The sequence below is a fragment of the Festucalex cinctus genome, chromosome 2 (assembly GCF_051991245.1).
Source record: "Festucalex cinctus isolate MCC-2025b chromosome 2, RoL_Fcin_1.0, whole genome shotgun sequence".
NCBI lineage: Eukaryota > Metazoa > Chordata > Actinopteri > Syngnathiformes > Syngnathidae > Festucalex > Festucalex cinctus.
The window spans coordinates 15,988,438-16,006,491 of NC_135412.1; the positions used below are offsets into that span (position 1 = coordinate 15,988,438).

Below are 18,054 nucleotides of genomic sequence, written 5' to 3' on the forward strand. Positions count from 1 at the left end.
TATTCCACAAATATAATATTAATCAGAATGTCATGTTTAGACTAGTGAAGTCACTTATAACATGTTATATGTCAAGAAATGTTGACTTCCCCTTTAGACCCCGGTTTGAAATACAGACAGAGTTTGCCACTGCCCAAATGTTGCAAAACTGTCGACCAAAACATTATTTATTGCTGTTGTGAGTGTTTGTAGACTTTCAGCTAGCATGTGTAGTCAAACGTGATGTGTGAGTGTCATGCAAAGCTGTGGACTCCAGTCGCTGTGGCGATGACTTGACAGACGAGTTGTGGAAAGTGACCCCAAGTGGGGAGAAATGACATCAAGCGTCTCTGTGACAAAGATCAGACACATTTCGCAAAGCCTGATGACACACACGACGGCGTGAAGTAGGTCGAAGGTTTTGGCCCTCAGAGCATTCCGGCGGTTGCAGATCACTTGCTTTGATTACTTTGTTTGAGATGATCAATATTGTTTGGGAAATGATGCAATTATCAAAATGTCTTTGAATAAAATCAAAATTGTGGGAGAGTAAGCAACTCTGCTGATTGTTTAGGATTTCATACATGGATGATGTGTAGAAATGTTCGCTTGCATTCATTTGCAACATCTTTGTGGAACCTGTCGAGTTTATTTATCTCCATGCAGAACACTTTGCCCTTTCACCCCAAATCGCCAACACTAGCCGCTCATGAATATGAATTTGTTGGCCCCGGTGGGAGTCGGCCGCTTCTCCCCTCGCATATAAAGCGCACCATCTGCCATCCAGTGCGCCTGCCGATGCCTGATCGGGCCCAGCAACACAAGACCAACAACACAAGCCCAGGAAGGACCGTTCACTGTAAGTGGCTGCTTGCAATTGTGTTTACAGTTATGAACAATGCTTGACTTGTACAGGCCAAAAGAAAAAGACCAAACGTGCAGTTTAGGGATAGACCGATTATCAACATTTTGATCCATATTGGAATCAGCCTTTAATATATATATATATATATATATATATATATATATATATATATATATATATATATATATATATATATATATATATATATATATATATATATATATATATATATTGTACACACGACAAATAAACTGATTTGTGAGGAAACAAACTCAGAAATTATACGTAGAGTAGCTACAGTCTGGACTCTGGACGAGGTACTGGCTTTTGTCCACCAGGAGCTATATAACGTGAGGATTTGTTGCTGGTTAATGGCAGACTCTTTATAAAATGACAAGGCATGAAGGAGACGGATTTCTAAACTTTTCTCGTTACCCATGACAGCCACAGCGACACTTCCTGACCCTCTATCAGCTGACTAACACTAACCAATCAGAAGCTAGCAGACTTTAGGAAAATGACTGAGAACAGCAGATTCAACACAGCAATTTAGCTTGTACCCAACGCTTCAAAGTGCGAATGCTCTCCGAATATTACCCTGCCTCTAAAATATATATATGGCCCTAATACACTGTTGTATAGGTCTATAAGAGTTCAATTTAAAACTGTGTTATTTTGGCTCCGACTGGGAGACTAGCAAACTAAGATTTTCATTACTGAGTGCTACTGTTGTGTTGACTATGCATATCGCTGGCTTCTATGTCTTAATTTGGCTAACATTTTTCCCCATGTTGATACGATTGGTCCCTCCCCCTTCTAATGACTTATGACAAAATATTCTGTGATCTGCCTCCTTGACTTCTCATAAGAGATGATCACATTCGTCAAGGAAATGCTGCAGCGGCGTCCCGGACGGGGTCTGCTGAAGATCTACGCGCAGGGCTCGGCTCTGGTGGCGCTGGGAGTGCTGGGAGGACTGCTGGAGATGGCCTTCCTGCCCTTCCCGGTCCCGGAGCAGCGCCACGCTGGAGAAGACGCAGCGGCCGAAGAGATCGCCAAGGCCAAGAAACGGGTTGCCGGCAGGTCCCACGCCGCGTTGCTTTGCAGTCCAAACGTCTGCCAATGGTCGCTCTAAGAAAGCGGGACAACCGTGTACGTCTTCTGGGCAGCGGACCTCATGCAGGCCCTGCTTGCTCACCGAATAAAGTCCTTTGCGTGTTCGTTCACACAATGGTTTGTCCTTTAGGCCAGTGGTGACAAAGTATAAATTTGTCGTTAAGAGCATTACACTTATTTGTTGTACTTTTTGTAGCAATTTTATGACCCAGGAATGTGCCTAATGAGATTCCCAAAAAAAAAAAATAATAATTGGTAGTACAGTTTTCCCTCGCTATAACACTTTTTAAGGCCTTGCTGTTTTACAATTTTTTTGTGTGCAATTTTAAATGCTGTTTTTTGTTTTTTTTGTTTTTTATTACTGTAAGAGAGGGAAGCAATGCCAATTTAGTCCGTCGTGATCAAAATTTGATTTATGGCCTCATTCGCTTTGATGTCCTTTGATGTCCTTTGATGACGTAGGATGAAACGATAAAAATGATCGATCGGGGGTCAAGAGGTCACGATCAAAGGCCTGGTATGACGTAGGATGAAAGGGAACGATGAAAATGATCGATCGGGGGTCAATAGGTCACGATCAAAGACTTTTTTGATGACGTATGAAAGGAAAACGATAAAAATGAGGGTTAGGGTTAGGATTTCAAAAAGAGAGAAGTGTGCCTGTGTGTGCAAAATGGGGGGAGGGTGGGGCGGTGGGGAAGGAAATGGCTGGTGAGGGGTGTGTGTCTGTATGTCCGTGCAGCACGAGGATGGAAATGAATCGAGCATGATAAACCTCTAGGGGGGAGGGGGGGGACCCCCAAGAAGGAGATTATATATGACCGCTTTTGATAAAAATGTAAGAAGCGACGTGGTAGGCCGATATGATTAATCCCAATAGAGAGGAATTGGGGTGCCCTTTTGAAAGGTGCTAAGGAGTACACGATATTTTAAAAGGAGATATGGCTTTCCTCTTTTTGACCGCGTCTGTTTTTCTCATATTGACAGGAAGACGAGGTGAGATTTAAAAGCGATAGAAAAACAAAAAATAGGTGGGGGGTGACGATTGTTTTATGACTTTAGAAGAATGTGTGTGGGCGAAGCGGATGGCTTTCTTTTTTTTTTTCCTTCCAGATGTTAAAAAAAAACATACGCGCGCGCACATACACAGACCTAATAACAGACTTATATTGGAATAAGATGTATGAATAAAAGAATGAAAAAGAATGACGAAGGGTCGACTCTTTCTTTTTTTTTTTTAAAAAAAGAAAAAAAATATTTTCGATACAGACATTTTTGTAAGAGTGAATTTGGCCCAACACATTCATACCTTGAGGTCTGGAGATAGAGAGAGAGACGCGAGAACATGATTATGGAAACGTTTATGACATTACAAGTGAGACATTCTTTAAAACCAAGAATTGGACCGCAGCAGCTCTTTTTACGGAGATTTCAACGCCCTACAAACAAAAGTACAAATGATTATTAAACCCGCTTGAGTGAAAGTTGGAGAAAATGTGCACGAGTGAGGGGTGGGGGGCAGTTGGGAGCTGCTTCACCCCGTAATATAACAAAACTTTTGTTAAGTAAATAAAAGTCAGCAGAAATGCAGATAAAATACAAACAGGAAAGCACCGAGTGCTAGTAAACAAAAAAAAATAAAAAATAAAAAATAAAAAATCGAAGAAGCGCCCATGATGCAACGCGGCGTGACGACACGTTGTCAAAGTTCTGCCTGATTGGATATTAAATAGCCAATCAGGATTTGCTCTCCTGTCCGACTCCTGATTGGTTAAGAATTGTGGCACAAATATTACGCCTCGACCCTTGCATCGCAAGCGTAAATTAAAGTTTCGTACGTGTTGAGGAGAGACGTAGCAAGCGTGCGCGAGGACTGTTTTGTACGCACGAAACACATTTTGTACGTACGAAACACATTTTTGGTACGTACGAAACACATTTTGTACGTACGAAACACATTTTTGGTACGTACGAAACACATTTTGTTACGCACGGAATTGTGGCACAAATCTAACGCCATACAATGTCGCTTGGTCCGAACCACCAGTGGAAACGGCGGTAACTCACAAATACCGCGAGAATTCATCTTGCGAGAGCAAGGTCAATGTAATATGAAATGGGGGGGAATAAACATAGGACCTCACACTTACTAAAATGACTAAAATGAGCAATGGCATTTTAAATATGAACAAAATACCAGCCTGAAAACAGCACATTCTGCATATAATTGACACACATTGAAATGCATTGGAAATTTTTATTTTTTTATTTTATTTTATTTTTTATTTTTTAACACTGATAAACGTAATACGCCTATTCCAATAAAAACGTGGTTTGGTTATCCCGCCAAACGAAAAAAAATCTCAAATAACTGGATGCATAGACAAAACGAGAACACATGTACCCACCCTGGGTGGGCCACCCGCGTGTATGCATGCGCGGAATGGCGTCAACGCTGCACCGAAATTGATGAAATAAGTTAGTTATTCAAGACCTTTGTTTTTAGTTTTTGAATTGGAAACCAAACAATACATTAATACAATATTGAACTCGACAAACAAGAAAGCAATGAGAACTGTGGCTTTATGCTCTTTTTTTTAATTTTTTATTTAAGTAACCCCCTGGCGTATTAGTTTTTCGTTTTTTCTTGTATTAATAACGTGTATGTCCACTGTTCTCAAGTTCGTTGTATAACTTGTTTAAAATTGTACAATAAACAAAAAAAAAAGAAAAGAAAAAAAAGTATTTGTGAACTCTGGCGGCAGTAGCGAGTTTTGTCACGTCGAAAATTCGACTTCCGCCTAATTGGCGGAAGTGACGTCTCTATTCTGCAGGCTCAGTGCTTTCACTGAGAGTCCACATCGAAAAAACAAACCAAGTTGTCCACGTGAATGAGTGAAAGCAAACGAGCGGCGCTTGCTGGAAGGCGTGATGGCGGATCCTGCGGTGGCAACGGGAGCTTCTCTGGCTGCTGGCGGGGTGAGAAGCGCTCGAATACGGCCGACGAACGAGCGAGTTTACGGGCTAAGCTAGCACGACGTTCATAAAAAAAATATATATATATATATATTTCCCTTCGTTAAGCAATCGCGCTTAATTAATCAGAATTTACTTTAAAGAAGTACTCGATTAAAAGAGCATTTTGACGTGACTTGTAGGAGAATTGCCAAAATAAATGTGCAAAAAGTGCACATTTCTTGAGCCCCCCCCCCCCCCCCCACGTAGTTTTGCCGTGACAGGCTATAGCGTTTCTTTTTCTTTCTTTCTTTCTTTCTTTCTTTTTTTCTTTCTTTCTTTCTATTTTTATTACAGTTTAAACTACTAATTTAATAAGTTGGAACAGTTAGGATAAGGAAGGAAGATGTCAATTTGCAGTTTTTTTTTGTTATTTACAACTTTTGCTACGTTGCTTTTAACCAGAGGGAGAATATGAAACAATTTGATGAGCGTGTGTTTATTGAAAAATAATTCAATGTCTTTTATGTGCTTTCCCAGCGCACGGTAGGCAGTAAAGCGGCTAACAGCCCGGTGGAGAACTACCACATGGCTCGCCGGCGGACCCTGCAGGTGGTGGTGAGCGCCCTCCTGACGGAGTGTGGCTTCGACTGTGCGGAAAAAGCCGCCGTAGAAACGCTCACCGAGATGATGCAGAGTTGTGCGTCCCTTTTGGAAACCTCAAAAATCACTCCGCTGCTTTGCCATCTTTTGTCAATAACACAACTTGTTTTTCAGATATAACAGAAATTGGGCGCTGCGCCAAGTCGTACTGTGAACACACGGCCAGAAGCGTCCCGACCCTCTCGGACACCGTGGTGACACTTATTGAAATGGGTGAGCGACGACTGTGACGCCACACGTCTCACTCGTGCACACGCCGAAGCGTAAAACTGAAATGTTGTTGTCTTCTGTGTTTGTCTTGAGGCTTCAATATTGACACGCTGCCCGTCTACGCCAAGCGTTCCCAGCGGATGGTCATCACCGCACGTGAGAAGCGTCCTCATCGTCATCTGCTGACTTGATTTGCTTGTTGAGTGAAAATGTGCCACGTGTGTTGACATTCAGCTCCAGTCACCAACCAACCGATGACCCCGAAAGCGCTGTCGGCCGGACAGAAGCGCACGCACCCGCATCACATCCCCAGCCACTACCCGGAGTTCCCTGACCCGCACACCTACATCAAAACCCCTGTGAGGAAAGACACACATAAGCTAGCATGTTGCTATTGTTTTTTTTTTTTGTTAGTCTTTTTTTTAATTGTGAGTGTACATGGGCCGATTTTCGAATCTGATAGTATGATGACCGTCGGCAAAAATATTGCTTTTATTAAAATGACATCTGTAAAATTTGACCTTTTTTGAACTACAGTGTCCCTTCGTTTATAGCGGGTTCATCTTTCGTGTCTTCGCTGTTTCGCAGATTTTTTTACAGCATGCTTTCTTTTTGTTTTTTACACAACATGCTTTTTGGTTTCTTTATTTTTATTTTTATTGGTCTTTGCGTGGCCGTATCTCTCGAACCCTATGCCCGACTGGGAATATTCAGACATCCACAGATTGGTCTCGACGAGACCTTTCCATCAGTGTCTGTCGCTCCGCGTCATAGCATTCCGGAGATAGAAAATATATACTGTGCTGTATAACATGTAAATTAAAAAAACAACAACATAATTTTAATGGAAAAAATGACTAAATAAAAAAATAATAAGTGAAAAAGCATTCATAAAAACTAACAATCATACCAAAATGAGAAAAAACGTATAATAAATGAAAAAAAAAAATACTGTGCTGTATACTATAAGTAAATTAAAAAAACAACATACTTTTAATGGAAAAAATGAATGTAAATTAAAAAAAAGAACATATATGATGAATGAAAAAGCATTTATAATAAAGTAAAAATCATACCAAAACATAATAAACGAAAAAAATATATATAAATAACAGGATTTGTTTTATTTTTTTTTTTATTTTTTTTTTATTAATGCGGATTTCCATTATCGTGGGTAGTTTTTGGAACAAAACACCCGCTACAAACCAGGGAACTCTGTATTTGGGTAAATAAAAACACATTTTTTTTCCCCCATTGAACACAATCTACTTTAATTTGAAGCAAAATATTGAATATACAGTAGAAATGTGTACCATGTAAATAAATTTGCTATTTAGGCTGTTTTTTTTTTTTGTAATAAGCAAAGGGGAAAAGGGAGTAAGATCATAATTTGTATTCTTGTGAAAAAGAGCAGCCATTTTATTTGAAGGCCAAATCGCACAAAAGTTTCTCCAGTAGTGCTTGTTGACCTTGAGCCGCCCTCTAACTGACACGTCTGTCCGCCGTTGTCCTCTCCACGCAGACGTTTCGGGAGCCCGTGTCGGACTACCAGGTGGTGCGCGAGAAAGCGGCGACGCAGAGGCGGGACGTGGAGCGAGCGCTCACGCGCTTCATGGCCAAGACCAGCAAAACTCAGAGCCTCTTCAAAGACGACATCACTTCGTTCCCGCGTAAGTCGCCGCGCCGGCCGGCTCAAAGCATTGCAAGTTGCTCTTAAATGGAATTGTGACGTTTCCCGTGTTGTTTCGTGCCAGTGATCGCGGCGCAGCCCAGCGCCGTGCCCTACCTGGGCGCCCTCCTGCCGTCCGAGCTGGAGCTGCAGACTCTGGAGGAAACGGACTCGTCGGAGCAAGACGACCAGACGGACGGCGAGAACACCGCCGGCAACATCTTGAGCGTAAGATGCCGCCAGCAAACAGCAACTTGTTCTAACGCGATGGAAGCAACCTTTACCTGGTCATGTGTTAGGCCAGGCAATAAAATTAGCGTCCGTGCACAAAACATCAAGATAGCAAGGTGCAACAATTAATCAATTAATCTCGGCCATGGCTATCGCCATGTCACTCCAGGTAGGGAGGAGCTTCGGGGCAAGATTGTGGGTTGAGAGGAGGAGAGCTTTTGCACGCATTGTGATTGAGAACGAGGAAGGGTGCACTGAATGAGTAATATTGACTTGGAGAAAAATAAACTAGGAAAGTGTTATCGCTCCAAAATTAAGTGTTCCTATTACATCTTAGGAATTTTTTTTTTTTTTTTTTTTAAATGAAAAAGGTACTGAAGGCTTGAGGAACGAACCCATAACATTCAGATTGGGTGACAGCCACGCTAAGACCTGAGCCACGCCACTCCTGCTGTGTTGCTGGTGTCAGGTCCTCGTACCGCCAGATCGTTTTTGCTCCGTTTAGTCACCAGAAATACTTTATCCTATAGTGGCAAACAGCAAGACTAAATGGCTCACATGATAAGAGTGTCTATCTACCAAGCTGAAGGTCTTGAGTTCGCTCCTACACTTGAGTAACTTTTGTTTTTGTTCTTTTTTTTAATGAATAAACTGGTAAATTGTACCCAAAACCTTCCTTGTAAAATTTACAATATACTTTTTTTCAAGTAAATATCTCTTCCCTTTATTTATTTTACAGTAGAGGAGAAGTCAGATTATTACACAATAGATTAATTCACAATTGCATATATTGTAGGCATTCATTCACACACTATATACACTGATTTATAATATAAATCAAATCAACAAAAAGATCTACTCCAAAGCCGGAGAGGTCATATATAACCGACTGAAACCAAACGCTGCATAAAGGATGCTTTTAATGAAACACCCAAATCCCCGTCCCAGTATCACAAGCATTGTATTCAAATACCATCATCAGTTTTCTTTTGCACAAGTATTTCACTTTTTCATTTAAAACTGACACAACAGTATCTTGTTTTTTTTAACGACGCTTTGCTATTTTGCTGAATTTAAGTAAAATATATTTTTGTCCAGTAGATGTCATGTCACCACACTGAATTGTGTCAAATGCCTCGAAGCACTGAACCATTTCAACACAATTGCTTCAGTGGTACAGAAAGCAGTGGTGAAGCAGTGTCGTGACTCACCACACTGATTCGTGGCAAATGCTTCATGACACTGAACCATTTTTGACACACTGCTTCAGAAAGCTTTGGTTTCTCCATCACTAGAACTTCCCACCCCTACATTTAACACAAATGGGCTTTTTTTTTGCCTACATCTACTTAAAGGTGGTGTTTAATGTGCACCACTTGGAGCGTTTCCGCATCACCAAAGCTAGCTAGCTAACTGCCCGTTGTAGCTGTGCTGGGTAACTGTGGTGCAATTGAAACTGCTCAAATTGTTTAGTTGGTTGTAAAACTTACACTGGTCTCTAAGTGTTTAGAAGCAAACCTCTGAAATCTTTCAGGTCTACGCACGCGTACTCATCCGTTCTTGAGGCCGTTCCCAAGCAGGAAAATGACACGCTTGCGTGTATGAGCAATGAGCATCCTTCTTCTTTTAATTGGTCACAGATGAGTAGACAACGCCACAGCTAAAAGCGTTACTGTCGTCTTCTTGAATGAATGTTGGAAGTTGTCGTTGTCGTCCTCGAGCAGCATTGCTAAAGGGTGCATGAAATTCAACAAATACCCAGCAAAATCATGCGCTCATGTCATTTTCAAAAGTACATCCCTACATTAAAGTAGGGCTGTCAGTGTCGCTATTGCATATTTCTGCGAGAAAAAAAAACAAATCTATGACGAAGTTGTGAGACTCCCAAATTTGTGCTGTATTGTCAGGACGAGACGGTGGTGGACAAAGAGAACGCCATGCTTCCGCCAGGGGGCGCCAATGCGTCCAGCAAAGGCAACGAGGACAACGTGATCGACAACCCGTACTTGCGACCGGTCAAGAAGCCCAAAGTCAGGAGGAAGAAATGAACAAAACCTTTGGACTTTTTCTCCCACCCGCCATGCTAACAGGGATTCTTCCACTCAACAGAACTTTGTTTGATTCCATCTTTTTCCTTCAGTTCTCGAAGCACTCATTTCAAAGCATCGTTTTTGTTATTTGCTGTCACAAAAGGAGCCATTTTTTGAATAAAAACATTTTTGTTTTTTATAACTATTTGTAGTTAAATTCACCAGGATGTTGTTTTTTTTTAACCCGTGTGCCATTCACAATCACGTCAGTTTTATTGGTTCTAAACCAGTCTTCAGGTCGTCTCGGCCTTTCTTCTCCAAGCTTCAAGTTTGACCAGCTGGCAATCAAGTTAGACGTGATCTTCGCCACCCCGTCTGTCACTGTTGCTGTTTCGGTGGACACACCGGAGCTCAAATGAAACAAAATCGTCTTCATTAACAAAAATGTTTTTCAAATCATGGAGTTACATCAAGTTTTTAAACAAGTCGCAATCATTTAAAAAAGAAAAAGAGTGACTGGAGTCACGTGACTCAATTAATCGAAGACTAGCTAAACGGGTTCACTTTCACGTCATTTACATATTTTTGAGTAAATTCAGATGAGCGCAGCCCCTTTTTCTGACTTTTTTTTTTTAGTCGCAATCATTAAATTTATTTTATTTTTGCCTGGAGTTAAGTCATGTGACTTCATCAAAAGACTAGCGAAACGGGTTCACTTTCACGTCATTAACATTTTTGAGTAAATTCAGATGAGCGCAGCCCCTTTTTCTGACTTTTTTTAGTCGCAATCATTACATTATTTTTTTTTTTGCCTGGAGTTAAGTCATGTGACTTCATCAAAAGACTAGCTAAACGGGTTCACTTTCTAGTCATTTATATATTTTTGAGTAAATTCAGATGAGCGCAGCCCCTTTTTCTGACTTTTTTTAGTCGCAATCATTACATTAATTTTATTTTATTTTTTTTGCCTGGAGTTAAGTCATGTGACTATACATCAAAAGACTAGCTAAACTGGTTCACGTTCACGTCGCTTACATATTTTGGAGTAAATTCAGATGAGCGCATCCCATTTTTCAGTCGCAATCATTAAAAAAAATTGGCTGAAGTCATGTGACTCAATTCATCAAAGAAGACTAGCTAAACGGGTTCACTTTCACGTCAATTACATATTTTTGAGTAAATTCAGATGAACGCAGCCCCTTTTTCTGTCAAACTTTTTGTGACATTTTACTTTGGCAGAATGAAGTGAGGTTTTTCTAATGCAACGTCACCTTGACTGTCAGAAATGCACTTTTCTACAAACTTCATCTGCATCCAGAAAACTTGCAAAGACTCACTGTTGCCATAGAAACCAGGCCTCAATTTGAAAAGATTCTGCGCGGCTGACACACTCCTTCACTTTTCATTGTTCATCAGGCAGACATGACGGCGCACAAACTTGATTTCAAATGGCCACATTTTATTTTGGATTGCATTAGTTGGTAAGGCAACATATGTTCAAGTTCAACAGTGGCACACACGTTGCATAGTTGAAGGTTCCTGAATCAAACTTTGAAGGCCTCCTTTTTGAAAAATAAATAAGGTTAAGAGAACAGTTGTGACATTTGCGTGACTTGAACAGAGAGGAATGATTCAGGAGAAGCTGACTTCTATACAAACACGTTTAAAGTGAAAATGGCACATTAAGTTGGAATCAAGATCACAGGGTCTGAAACATTCTAAACTACAAACAAACATTCTTTCTGATGCTAAATTCTATCTCCGCTGGCAACAGTATCACACACACAAAATCAGCTAAAGCAACTCAAATCTAAAACAGTGACGTCACCTGTTGGTTTTGGCACTTTGGCAATAAGAATGTCTTAAAAAGCAGCTCTGAGAGAAAGAACGGCTCAAATATTGCCCGGCGTGCCCTCCTTCAGTCCGACTGGGGCACGGAAATGGACGGCCCTTTGGGGTCGTCGAATCGGTCCATGGTGTTGAGCTGCATGATCATGTGCAGCCCGTACACAAAGATGGCCAGCAGGAGCAGCGACGACAGCAGCCCCATCCAAATCCCGGCCGTGAAGAAGCCCGCGCAGTCGCTGGCGTAGGAGAAATCCGTCCCGTTGGACAAGCCGAAGCCCTGAATCTGCAAAGTCCAACCAAAAACACTCTCAACCAGTCGAGAAATGTGGAAGGCAATAATGCAAAATCTCTTTTCATTGTTGTAATAATAAAAATTGAAACACTGCCACAGTCGAATTACCTGGAAGTCGATGAAATTGAGCCTCCAGTCGGCCACGCTTTGCTCAGTGGAGTTTGGCACGAGGAGACCTTGGCTGAAGCTGCTGAGCGCGCCGCAGTGGAAGGAATACTCAGCGGGCGCCGAGATGGCGCGGCCGCCCACGAAGGTCGCCGTCAGGTTGGTGGACTGCAGCTGCACCCAGTCCAGCGTGAACCAGTTCCTGGCCGACACCGGGTAGAAGCGCTGACTCATGGCGAAGCTGCAAAGACAAACGGAAGAAGAAACATCGTCATCACCCAATGGCTCAGTGACACACTCCATTATTTTATATGATCAGTCATGCCTTCGACTTTTAAAATTTATTCTGGGAAAACACAATAAAGGATAAAGAACATGTTTGACTATTTTTCTGTCTCCATATCTGTTGCATCAAAAACTGCAACTTCCGATGCTAACTGTCAATCTGATTTTTCATTATATGTTAGCATTAGCGTTAGCATTAAGCTAGCAGGCCATTATTAAGGCAACATAGCTTGTTTGAAATGTAAAACGAGTCTTTTTGTTTTGTTTTTGAGTAAACTTTGGCAGGAAGGTGCAATAATAAGCTTAATTTTTTTTCAACAATTACTATTTGCCTGCTGCTTATTATCACTTGTTTTTGAGTTTAAAACTTGTGCTGTGTCTTTGAATTGCTCACCGTAGGGTGAAGCCTGATGCGTAGCTGAGCACGAGCCTGAAAAAAAACAAAAACAAAAAAACAACAACATTGAAGTGACACACAGAAAATGTCTGCAGTTCAACACTCCAAGTCCAAAGGGCGCCTCTCACAGGGCGTTGGTGGCATTGCACGCGGAGTTCGTCACGGACGGCGTGTCGGCGGCGAGGTCGGTCCACTCGTTGGGCGAGATGCTGACGTTGAGGTTCTGCGCCCACAGCATGATGCACGGGAAACCCGACACGTTGAACATGACGGGCGGTCTGACGTCGGGGACGACGGCTTGGAGTAGCGAGCGACCGACGGCAGGCTCCTTCAACGCCGGCGAGGAAATCACCTGAGAAATATCAATGTGGGCTGAAATGAAGGTTGCTGCCGGTGGGCGCTCAGCGAGCGCGTTGTACGCTGATGGTAGCTCACTCGTGATGGTCGGTCTCCCGTGTACATGGTTGTGTACGGCACGTTTTTCTCCTGCATCATCTTCGCAACCTTGCCGATGGCCGCATCTGAAAAGACACGAGGGATTCATTGGCCTGGGAATATCACAAAGTATCCGTCCGCTAAGTAACCACAACTCAAAAGCGATGACTGATTTTCATTGCTTAATTTTCATTCAAAATGTTCTTGACAATAATATGGTCTATGCACCACACTAGTCTAAAAGCAACCGTTTTGATCCAGCTCAGGGGGAGGCCATTTTGCCACATGCTGTCGCCTGAAAATGACATCACAGGTAACGACCAATCACGGCTCAGCTTCAGAAAACAGGTTCAGAAACTCCCCCAAAAGGACCTTGTTTTTTCTCCAACACATTTAAAAAAAAATAAAATAAAATCTCCATAACCCCTCATCCAATTTTCAAAATTGCACTCAGATGGAAGGATCTGTTCCATCCAAAATGAAAATTTTAACAGGCTGTCACTTTTGTGAAATCTTATCATAAATACTTCTTGGGCACGACAGTTTGATATTAGGGATGTAACGATATCCAAACATCACGATACATTATCCCGATATTAAGGTCACGATAGGATAATTATTACGATATTGTGGGGAGGTTGGCGATACAAAAACAGGTCATCCATTCATCCATTTTCTTGACCGCTTATTCCTCACAAGGGTCATGGGGGGTGCTAGCGCCTATCTCAGCTGGCTCTGGGCAGTAGGAGGGGGACACCCTGTACTGGTTGCCAGCCAATCGCAGAAAACAGGTCACAATATTGTAAAAAGAAAATGAGCTCACACAAAAAAAAAAACAGAATATCGTTCTTTTGTACATTACAGCAAAGCAAATTCGAAACAACCTAGAATTTCTAATAACAGTTAATATTGAGGCACTTACTTGTTAATGCAAGCACACATTGAGTTCCTCCACATATTGACTTTGTTCACAAGCATACGTGCCCCCTCATCTGGCCATTAGCAATAGCATGGATTTTAAACATATAAGGGCCAAAACATGCCTTGTGAAAATTAAAATGCTAAAAAAAAAAAAAAAAAACTAGCCACCAGAGGGTGCTACAACTGCACAAAAGAAAATCAACCTGACTTTTTTTAACAGGTGTGTTGCTTTTAATATCATGATATGACGACGATATATTTTGGCAGTTTTAATATCGCAATATCACGGTTATCATTACATCCTTATTTGATGTCAGACAAGCAAATTCCATCAATCTTACCATTCTCACGTAGAACTTCTTGGCAAGACATCTGCGAGCTACACAGCAAAAATAAATTCATTCCTAATGTTAATGTTGACATCATTATTATTATATTTTTAATCAGATGGCGCTTGACCTTGTGCAATAAGGCAGATTGATGACAAGCAGATTGCTGACGGATCCGTTCAGGTCCACATGCGACACGGTGTCGGTGTCCACCAGCGTAGACGACACGCCTAGCTGTTCCTCCAGCAGAGTCACCGTGGAAGTGGCGGGCGACCACGCCACGGCGGGAAACGTCACCGAAGACGTGGATGACCGCATCAGCGCCTGAACACAAAGCGGCGAGTCATAAGCGGACGAGCGATGCGACGCCTGAAGACCAATGTGGCCGGAAAACGTACCTCCAGGTTGGGGAAGACGCTATCCTGCTTGTTTCCAAACACGCCGGCGAACACCGTAAAGTCGTCTTTGCTCAGCTGCGGAAAAATAGTCACATACAGATTGGATTGGATTTTACTTTGTGGATTATTTGGAGCCAACGACTTAAATCGTTCATACGTCCCATTGCAGTGTGTGACGCCCAATTGGGATTTGTTGTTAAATCCCATCTTTTTATGTAGTCGTTCACATGGAAACAAATACAGTTTCTGTCAGACTGAAACAAAGTACTTTCGCGAGACCCCCCCCCCCCCCCCCCCCCCCACAAATGGCATGTTTGTTCAACCATTGGCAATTGCAGAAAACAATTTCATTTGGTGCTGCTAAGGGTTGCCCAACCACTTAGGTTTCGCGGCCAAATACTTTTTCACACAGCACATTAGTTTTGGACAGCTATTTTGATTTTCTTCAAAACTAAAATCACCATTTAAAAATAATAGTTTGTGTTTATAGTGCTAACTTTGTCTGATGTTGTGGGGAAACCATGCAAAAAACATGAGTTGTAGAAGAGTGAAAATACTTTTCACGGCACTGTACTGTATATCATCTCGTGGACAGTCAACTGAGAGGTAATTTTATACGAGCTGTTGCAACAGATGGACATAAGCTGCTTCCCCCAGAGAAAACAGTTTGATTGTTTGTAAAGGAAGTTCCAAAGAGGAAGTAAAGCTCCAGCTCAATGTCAAACTACAATGAGAACAATGAAGCACGGCGTCACATGGTAACGACACGACGTGTCACATGACTCCACCGCTAGCCGGCTCCACTCCCCCAACACGTTGCCTCGCCAACCTTGTCCTGCATGAAGAGCAGCACAGTCTGGGCGCCAGAGCCAAAGGCGGAGCTGAAGTAGGAGGCTAGCTGCTCATTAGATGTGATGTGGCCCGCTGATGAAGAGGTCGCATGTGGCAAACTGACGGAAAGAAAAAGACAGACATCGGCAAGCCGTCAATAGGCACAAACGATGCACAAACATGGGTTTTCTGCGCATACTCCAACTTCTTCCCACATTATAAATTGTCAGTAGGTGTGTAAATATATATTTATTATATAAATATCTAATAGGTATGAATGGATTATCTGTCTAGATATTGTAACTGGCTGGCGACCAGTCCTTGGTATACAAATATGACACTTGTTCAAAGTAATGGAATAGGCGCCCAATGGACAATTCCAAGCTTGCATCACAAGTCAAAATGGCAAATCAGTTCATCGAAAAGCATTCGACTTTGTATCGTAATTTGATTTGTGAGGATTACTTTGATTTCTATAACAAGTTTCCTGGTTTGTATGATAGTCACAGGCAAAAGGCAATATGCAATACAATATGTTGTGTGCTTTCACCCTGAAAACAGCGTTGCATTGCGGCAATAACAGAAATGCCCGGATGTTCGGAACTGCCCATGAGATAAACACGATTAAAAAATAACAAAAGAACGGATAAGTTCATCGCTGTTTTGAACTTCTACAACATCACAAATAAGAGTGTCATTCTTATTCTTCCAATTTTCAAACTGAAAGCAAAACGCAGTACAGATATACTTCAAACAGATGACTCAGATAAAATTACTACCTTATGGCGGAACGACGAGGTCTTAGTTTTGTAAACGTCGTTTGTAGGGCTCAAGTGAATACACTTATATGGTATTTTGAATTGATTACACGTAAGAGGCGGGCAGTTTTACTCGAGGTCTATTCTTTTGCTCTTATTCATCTTAAAAAAAAAAAGACCGAAGAGGAAAAGCTAAGTTAGCGCCGGGTGCTAGCATTAGCATTAGCACGCTACACAGCAACGTTCAGTTATCAACTAAAAGATACAAAAGACAACATGTTACCCGTGTGTGGACCAAATGAGCAGCGGCACTTGCGCGGTGGAGCTCGTCGTCCCGAAAGGGGCCAAGAAAGCACTTAGAAAAACCATCAACCAGCATGCTGCCATCTTGACAACTTGTTGCCGGCACGTGATATCAAACAGCTGACTGTCATGTGACCAACAAGATGGCGCACACCTCCTGCTCCACACCCTGCGATGAACGTCTGTCTCTGTCTCTGTCTCTCTCTGTCTCTCTCTCTCTCTCTCTCTCTCTCTCTCTCTCCCTCTCTCGCTCTCTCTTAGGGGCGTGCATTTTAAAGTAGGGTTTGGGTTTCCAAGTTGAGCTGGGGTTTCAAATTATAGGGTTTAAAATAGGGCTGCACAATATATCGAAAAAAAATATCGATAGTGCAATATTAGCCCATGCGATATGCATATCGCAAAGACATGCAATAAGTTTCATATGTAATTTTATGCATTATTTGAATTTGACCAGTCAGTCGCTAACTAAAATGTGCACAGCCATATAATAGTTGAACATTATCGAGAGGTAATTACAATTAATTATCTAAGAATATATTGAGTTTGCTTATTTTGCTGTATAGAAAATGTAATTATTTCATTAGATATTAAAATGTCATTTCTTTAGGTACATGTTAAATGTCGCAATAATATCGGTATCGATATATTCAGCAACTATATCGCATAATTTTCCAATACCCTAGTTTCAAACTCGAGATAGGGTTTTAAACGAGCATTTCAAACTGTGGTTTGGTTCCAATTTAGGAATTTGAACTGTTGAGGATTTTCAATGTAGGTATTTTGAAATAAAATTAAGGTATCAAATTAGGATTTTAACAAAATATAGTAATGTTTTGAAGTAAGGTTTTACACTAGGCTTAGGGTTTCAAAGTAGTTAGGGTCAATTTGAATAGCCATGTTGAAGGTGCATCCTCCTATGATTGCTCCATGTTGAAAGTTGTAATAAGAAAAACAAGAAAAAAGTTGTAATATTCTGAGAATATTATGATGGGGAAAAATCAAGAGAAGGAAAAAACTTGGAATGAATTGCCAATATGAGAACTTTCTTGTTATACAATGAAAAAAAAAACATTTTTACACAAAAAATCATTATCATTATCACATTGAACATGAAACTTCATCCATCCACGTTAGAATGTTGATATTGAACCTTTTTTTTTTTTTTTTTTGGTCTGGTGTTTCAACCAAACTTGTAGTAAAGTACTTGCGAGTACTTGTGCGAGTATTTTTTCCCACTTGAGAGCAAAACACGTTGGAGGTGACGTGCAGGTCCACCTGGCGACTGTCCATGGTGCTGCGTTTCTGACAGCTCATTGGCCTCAATTGAAAGGCAAACAACATCAATAACACACACACGGACGCGTTGCCATGATCCCCTCACACACTACAATCGCCGAGAAACATGAACAAATGATGAGTTTTTATCCACTTTCG

The 18,054-nt window shown here is 41.5% G+C and overlaps 2 protein-coding genes and 1 long non-coding RNA gene across 4 annotated transcripts; 2 read left to right on the forward strand and 1 right to left on the reverse strand.

Annotated features, from left to right (window-relative positions):
* Window positions 1–526: 526 nt before the first annotated feature.
* LOC144013899 (uncharacterized) lies at window positions 527–2,627 on the forward strand. 2 transcript variants are annotated; one of them, XR_013282361.1, is made up of 3 exons: window positions 527–838; window positions 1,714–2,459; window positions 2,531–2,627. It is a non-coding gene; the product is annotated as an uncharacterized LOC144013899 (long non-coding RNA). The 2 variants fall into 2 exon arrangements; XR_013282362.1 differs by lacking the exon at window positions 527–838 and having other exon boundaries at window positions 1,480–2,459.
* Window positions 2,628–4,754: 2,127 nt separating this feature from the next.
* On the forward strand, window positions 4,755–9,920 carry taf8 (TAF8 RNA polymerase II, TATA box binding protein (TBP)-associated factor). Its single transcript, XM_077513257.1, has 8 exons — window positions 4,755–4,939; window positions 5,456–5,615; window positions 5,693–5,791; window positions 5,882–5,944; window positions 6,023–6,147; window positions 7,311–7,458; window positions 7,543–7,685; window positions 9,596–9,920. The coding sequence occupies exons 1-8, from the start codon at window positions 4,892–4,894 to the stop codon at window positions 9,734–9,736; spliced, it is 927 nt and encodes a 308-aa protein (XP_077369383.1). The 5' UTR covers window positions 4,755–4,891; the 3' UTR covers window positions 9,737–9,920.
* Window positions 9,921–11,156: 1,236 nt separating this feature from the next.
* Window positions 11,157–16,821, reverse strand: atp6ap1b (ATPase H+ transporting accessory protein 1b). Its single transcript, XM_077513258.1, has 10 exons — window positions 16,601–16,821; window positions 15,558–15,678; window positions 14,729–14,803; window positions 14,461–14,654; window positions 14,343–14,380; window positions 13,081–13,166; window positions 12,774–12,997; window positions 12,643–12,678; window positions 11,967–12,204; window positions 11,157–11,849 (listed from the first exon to the last, which is right to left on the reverse strand). The coding sequence occupies exons 1-10, from the start codon at window positions 16,702–16,704 to the stop codon at window positions 11,637–11,639; spliced, it is 1,329 nt and encodes a 442-aa protein (XP_077369384.1). The 5' UTR covers window positions 16,705–16,821; the 3' UTR covers window positions 11,157–11,636.
* Between the last annotated feature and the right edge of the window lie 1,233 nt (window positions 16,822–18,054).

What these genes read in the sequence shown, in the direction of transcription:
- taf8 (XM_077513257.1), top strand. Translation starts at nt 4,892, where the DNA reads ATGGCGGATCCTGCGGTGGCAACGGGAGCTTCTCTGGCTGCTGGCGGG. An exon ending in GGTGACACTTATTGAAATGG is followed by an intron (nt 5,792 to 5,881) that starts GTGAGCGACGAC and finishes GTTTGTCTTGAG; the next exon opens with GCTTCAATATTGACACGCTG. An exon ending in GCGGATGGTCATCACCGCAC is followed by an intron (nt 5,945 to 6,022) that starts GTGAGAAGCGTC and finishes GTTGACATTCAG; the next exon opens with CTCCAGTCACCAACCAACCG.
- atp6ap1b (XM_077513258.1), bottom strand. Translation starts at nt 16,704, where the DNA reads ATGGCAGCATGCTGGTTGATGGTTTTTCTAAGTGCTTTCTTGGCCCCT. An exon ending in CTCATTTGGTCCACACACGG is followed by an intron (nt 15,679 to 16,600) that starts GTAACATGTTGT and finishes TCTTTCCGTCAG; the next exon opens with TTTGCCACATGCGACCTCTT. An exon ending in TGCTCTTCATGCAGGACAAG is followed by an intron (nt 14,804 to 15,557) that starts GTTGGCGAGGCA and finishes ATTTTTCCGCAG; the next exon opens with CTGAGCAAAGACGACTTTAC.